We start from the raw sequence: 6,000 nt of genomic DNA on the forward strand, positions 1-6,000 counted from the left end.
GTGTATTTGGTCAGCGAGGGGGACCGACCTGACAGGCTGTGGCATTTTTAAATCCGTTAAAAGCAACTGGTGGCCCCAAATGCAACAAAGGACATGTGTGACCTGTTTGGACTGCTCATTCACAGAGCCGCTGGTTTGGTTTAGCAGGAGGGAGAGGAAAAAAATAAATAAATAAAAAAAATCACAGCACTTACATTCCTCTCATGTTCGGAGTTTATTTGAGCATAAATGCATTAGCGGTGCTTTGATAACAATATCAACCCAGGCACACACTTCCTTTTCCCTCCTGCACCAGCGCACACAGGTCCGGTAGCATTTACAGACATCACCGGGAACAATCGTGACACATACCAGCGAGTGCACGGGAGCATTTCACATCCCTGCACGAGAGGTCGGTCAACATGTGACGCCTAAATACACACTGGCCTGCTGCGTCACCTCAGGTTGTTGCTTTCAGTCCCGTGACTTAAGCATGGCACTTCACAGGCCAATGCTCTTAGGGCAGACTGAGGCCAAACAGCTTGCAGGTCCGACTAAGCTGAGCTCATCAGGGAGATTTGCAATGCACATTTTAGATTTGAATGAAAAGCAAACTGGTGTAGCTTCGGGTTAGCTTGGACGTGGGATCAAACTCGGGCTCCTCTCTGCTGACATTGTGAGAATTAGTTATAATGTGCTCTACATGCAAATGCAAACTGATATCAGTGTGCTGATAACAATCATTTGACCTATAAAGCGCCATACGCAAGAAAGTATACCGTGTAAACACAATGTGCCGGCTGCTGGTGAAGCTGCGGAGGAAAGTCATTTTTAAGGTTTTATTTATGCAGCTGCCTTTTATTCAGACCAAATCAGAGTGTGAAAAACCCCGACGCTGACTGTGTCCCCCCATGTTGGAGCTCCTGATGCTGTCAGGCTGGGATTCATGTGACAAAAAGGCCACAGAGGCCATGACAGCAACAAAACCACAGCAGTGCCTTTGAGTAACCTCTCCCCAGGGGGAATCCTCTTACAGCACTTCCCCTAAACTCTTTTCTAAAGAAACATTGTTATGCGCGCATCACTAGAACTCAACAGGTTAAACTTAAAGATGCAGAAAGTGTTAAAAAACAAAGGCTGGACTTTACGGGAATTAAACAGTTTCACTTGAATACATCATCCCATCCTGTTACTTCCTTTTCTGAGTGAGGTCGTTAGACGGAGCAGACAGATTTCTGCAGCTTACAGAATATGTTTGGATTAATCTGACACTTGTTCTCCTGATGCATATACACACAGTTGCTCCAGCGTAAGGCTTGCTAAAAATGGATTAATGATGCTTGTGGTGGCTATCCAAACATAGACTCTACTTTCCTGATAGAGCCGGCACTAAAACAGGGGTAAAGGATGCCTTAATAAGGGTGAGGTGTCTGGACAATGTCTGTTCTTGCTCCCATATAGGAACTCTGTTTCAGTCAGATAAGGATCATGAGCCATCATTGCCCTCACCTTCCTATCCTCTCCAGAGATAAGGTTGCTGAAGGCACCCGTCAGTGAAGCTACTCAACAATCCTTTTATTTTTCCCAGGTTCGAATTTGGTGAAAGACAAAAGCACATTGAGCACGTTTGTCACCTTTCTGACAAGATAACCGACATCTCAGCCCTTTGGTGGGAGACAGAACAGTGCTTGCACATGCTTGTCATTAAGGACGTGTTGATCTGATATTTGGATAAGATATCCAAGTATTAAGTTGGTGGTGTTTCACTGCAGCTACACCCACTGTGGTCGAAGTGAACGGACGCACCTGAAAAGCTCCCACAGCGACGATGCTTTCACTGTCTTGGTCTCGCTTGGTTTGTGTTCGCTTCGCCACTTCTTTGGAAGCTCTTGCTGGACTTGATTTCACTTCAGCTGTCTCCTGTCTGCTCCAATCCACACTCGATAAGTGTGTGTGAGGAGCAGGTAAAGGATGCGCACTCAGACTGAGAGGATGTAAAGGACAAACCAGCGTGAACGCAATTAACAGCAACCTAATGACGCTCACGCTGAGCTGAAATGAGACTACCGGTAATGAAATTTAGGTGAATGAAGCTAAGGAAGCTGAGCTGAGGCATAAAAGAATTGGTCTCGGTCTGTTCCACACAGTGAGGATTTACATCTTACTAATGTAACCTGGTTATCAGATTTTTGGGTTCTGGATCGGATTGGAAGTGGAAAAAAATTGGATCAACACACACTTGCTGCTACTCTTCTACCTACTATTGAGTAGATGAGCAAAGCTTGGTAAAATAAGTCCATCACTGAAGTTTACATGTCCAACCTGCTTTACAGACACAGAGCTTTGAAATTTGATAAGCCAGGATACATTTATGGAAAACACTGCAGGACATTTCGGCTGTATTGCAAAAGCAAAAAAGCAAAAAGCCACACAGTAAGACTGTATTTACAGATACACTGATTCCTCCCAGCAGCTGCAAGGTGGAAAAGAAAAATCTGAATTACATCCTATTCAGGTGTTTGTATATATTGAATGCCACCCTCACCATTAAAACACTGCTGTTGTGTATTCAAGACTATATTTGGAAAATGACTAGCAGCATGTCTAAGCCTTAATTTCAAAATCATCACAATGAGCTAAAAATGCATTTACTGAAAACATGGTGTGTTCTCAGGAAAGTGCGGTCAGTTCCCCGGAGGACGTAATCCCACACATGACATATGGCATACCAGTCACAGAGCACTGCAGGTCCAGCTGGGAGATCTTGTGGTGAAGCAAATGTGCTTCAGGACATTTCCAGTCCCCACACATAGAAAACAACAACAACAATGTTTGAATTGAAAGGGATCAAGAGTGACAATAAACATCCACCAGCGACCACTTGATCCGCTGCAACAATGGAGGTGTTTAACAACAGCTTCAATACACAAAAGCAGCCCCTGTCCAGCTCGGGGAAACAGCCCGAGGCAAACGGGAGTAAAGGTCTGCACAGAGTGCTTCCTGAGACTTTCATTTGGCTTCTGTCACACGCACAGCAACTCTGCAAACAGCCGTGTTCGGTGTTGGTGCGAATGGTCAACAAGCGGCCGTGACCCCGCTCCGGGTGTGCGCTTTCCTTCAGTTTGACGCCGTTTGGCTTTGGTATGAAAAGATTACACAAGGTTTCCTTCAGTCAAACAACACGAGTGGTTACGTGCTGTGTTATGGCTGTGGACGGTGCAGCGGTCACTGAGGACCGAAAGAGGCCTTTTCTTCTCTGTGAAAACTGGTGGTGGCTTTTGGCCCTCCTTTAAAAAGGCTCTTTGCTTTTCTTTAACAAAGAAAATGTTGGCGCATGAGCACAGCCAACCCAGGGAGAGGTTTAAATGACCAAAGGAAGAAGTGCAATATCACAACGCTTCATTTTTTTGCAGCTCTGACTGCTTAAATGCAGATCCACCTGCTTGCAAAGTTATTGTTGTCTACACCGACGACAGCACCTCTGTGCAAATGTGATTCAGCAAAGCCAGAGCAGTGACCCTGGAAGCCTCTCAAGTATAAAAACAAAACTTCATCAACCGTTTTTCATGCACCAGCTTCAGCAGGGAGCACTTCCCTGAGCGCGTCAGTGCATTTCACTCAGTTCTTCCCTTCTGATGTGTTTGCAGGAGTCTGCAAATCCAGTAGCTGGGACCTACAGAGACAACTGCTGAGTCAGATTTTCAGGTCACTGACAGTAGTGGGGCCCATATACACAACTAATCCTCCATCCACAAATGCCCGGTCAGGCTCTTTTCACAGCACACATGGAAACTAACCCCTGACAATCCCCTTTAACCCCCAACTATCGATGCGCACTAGCAGGCACGCCTCATTCAGCAGTTAATACACCACCGCCTACTAACTGTTACACTTCCATAAAAATACAGAAGTTAGCTTAAACTTACAAATCAGTATATGAAAAAAGTTTCCAAATGTCCTTCAGAACAAAGACAGACGCTTTGATCCCATCACGAAGAGCCTGCGCTTCTTTTTCCTGGCTGATGACCACAAACTTCAGTTTCTGAGTTTGGCATCTCTGCAACTACTCCATCCACTACGTAGCTTCTTGCGCCGCACGCCATGCATACCTATGCTGTGACTAAAGTCTGGTTCAGAGAATATTTATGCCACTAGCATACCTCTCATTCCTCTCAGAAAATTAGAAATAGAATTTATTTTTTAATGGAGAAAAAAAGATCAGTGCAAACTTACAGACAAATTATTCGGACTTTCTTTAGAGATTTTAAAGCTCCAAAAGTCCAGAGTACAGTGACTGTTACACATCAATATCACTTTCTTTAAACAAATAAAAAAGCAGCAGCAAATATAATAAGAGACACTTGGATACTGTTTGTTTCTGACTTCGGGATTTGTGACACCAAACTTAGGACAGTCAGTGTATTTAAGAGCCAATCAAATACATTTCCTTTGTTAGCACAGTGACAAAATAAATCTCATTATCAAGTGTTATCAGTAGTACGACTGGCATGTCAGGGGACTGCTTACACAGCCAAGTGTCATTTCTTTGTCCTTCTTGTGTAAGTGAGAGTCAAAGAAATGTAGTCCCATTGTTATGCGCCTCAGTGAAGGTATGCTGTCACGCAGTTTCTACGAAACTAAGAGCAGATAACCGAGGAGCGACTCTGCGCTGGGGCACAGAAGCCTTTGAACAGCTTCTCTTTTAATGAAGTCAATGAGATTTTTTTTTCCAGACTAAAATCTAATCTTTTCAAAGTGCCTCACTTACCTCTCATCCAGTCGACAACTTGCTTTGGCGTCCACTTGGTTATCGGCTCCATGGTGTGCTCAGAATAAAATCAGAGAAAGAGAAATGAGCCGAAATGTGGCGGCGCTGATGAAGAACTCGGAGAACTGTTTTCTGTCACATTCTTCGCTCCAGCTTCGCTCTCAGCGTCTGTTTGTGTTCACCAAATGAACAACTGTGCGCACACTCGACCGGGAGGCTGGACTGAAATCCCCCTCAGGTCCTCACCGCTCGGGTTGGGATTGATGCTGCATTCACGTACTGCCGGGAATACTCGGAAAAATCACAATTATTCCTTAAATGCCCAGTGAGCCCCGGTGATTAATAAAACACTGATACACTTAACAAATATCACAGTTTATATTTTCACATAGTGCAGATGCCTTCATAATAGTGCTTACGTATCAAAAACTAATACCGAGATATGAATTTCGTTACCATTGCATCATGTTTTTCTTTCTTTCTTTCTTTCTTTCTTTCTTTCTTTCTTTCTTTCTTGTAATAAACCAATTTTACAATTTTCTAACCAAAAACCACCAGAACGCCCGAGTGGTGATATGAATTTACGGAGAGTACCTGAACGCAGGTTTCCGTGTGTTCGCCGCCCTCATTTGAAAGTGGAGGCGTGAAACAGTGCTGACCGGTTTGTGTTGTGTTGCTTCAGGAGAAAAAGGAAAATACAGAACAATGTGAACAATCATAATTAAAATAGAACATTTTCCTCCGTTTGTGTTGAGCACTTGAAAGGCCTCATAGATATGATTAAGCTATTGACCTAATGTGACACTAGCTGAATTTGTTCTCTTATATTTGAATGATCAGTCGTCAAAATACAACATCGTGAGACAAACAGGAGCAGCAGAGCTTTGCTTGTGCTTTCCTGGAACCTGAACATGACTCGGCACTGCTCTCTGCTGGTGTCTTGCTTCTTTGCAGCGTACACTCTGCACGCATCTCTTTATGCACACGCAATAATATAAATTAATATTCCCCATTAGCTCATTTAGAATGGACACACTTGTGCAGTGCAGAGAAAATGAAGTGCAGGCTACGTTGGGTCTGATGAGGGAATCAGTTACTTGCGATATTGTTCTTTTTCTCTCAAAAATTATTTTAAGAGCAGAAAATGACTTTTTAAAAGGGGAATTTAAATGCAGAAAAATATTATCAGGACTATGCTGAAGGTCTTCCTTTAAAAATCTTTATTTGTGATTTTTTTTCTTGCATGACAGAAC

At 43.5% G+C, this 6,000-nt stretch overlaps 1 protein-coding gene across 1 annotated transcript in view; it reads right to left on the reverse strand.

Moving 5' to 3' along the window:
• Nucleotides 1–5,370, reverse strand: part of LOC308390135 (connector enhancer of kinase suppressor of ras 3-like) — a 42,882-nt gene extending 37,512 nt beyond the window's left edge. Inside the window, exon 1 of the mRNA XM_080871834.1 lies at nucleotides 4,748–5,370. Within this exon, the coding sequence (XP_080727960.1) occupies nucleotides 4,748–4,799 (52 nt within the window). The 5' untranslated portion in view covers nucleotides 4,800–5,370. The remainder of the gene's footprint in view (nucleotides 1–4,747) is intronic.
• Nucleotides 5,371–6,000: the final 630 nt, after the last annotated feature.

The sequence above is a fragment of the Rhamphochromis sp. 'chilingali' genome (assembly GCF_963969265.1).
Source record: "Rhamphochromis sp. 'chilingali' genome assembly, chromosome: 21".
Taxonomy (NCBI): Eukaryota; Metazoa; Chordata; class Actinopteri; order Cichliformes; family Cichlidae; genus Rhamphochromis; species Rhamphochromis sp. 'chilingali'.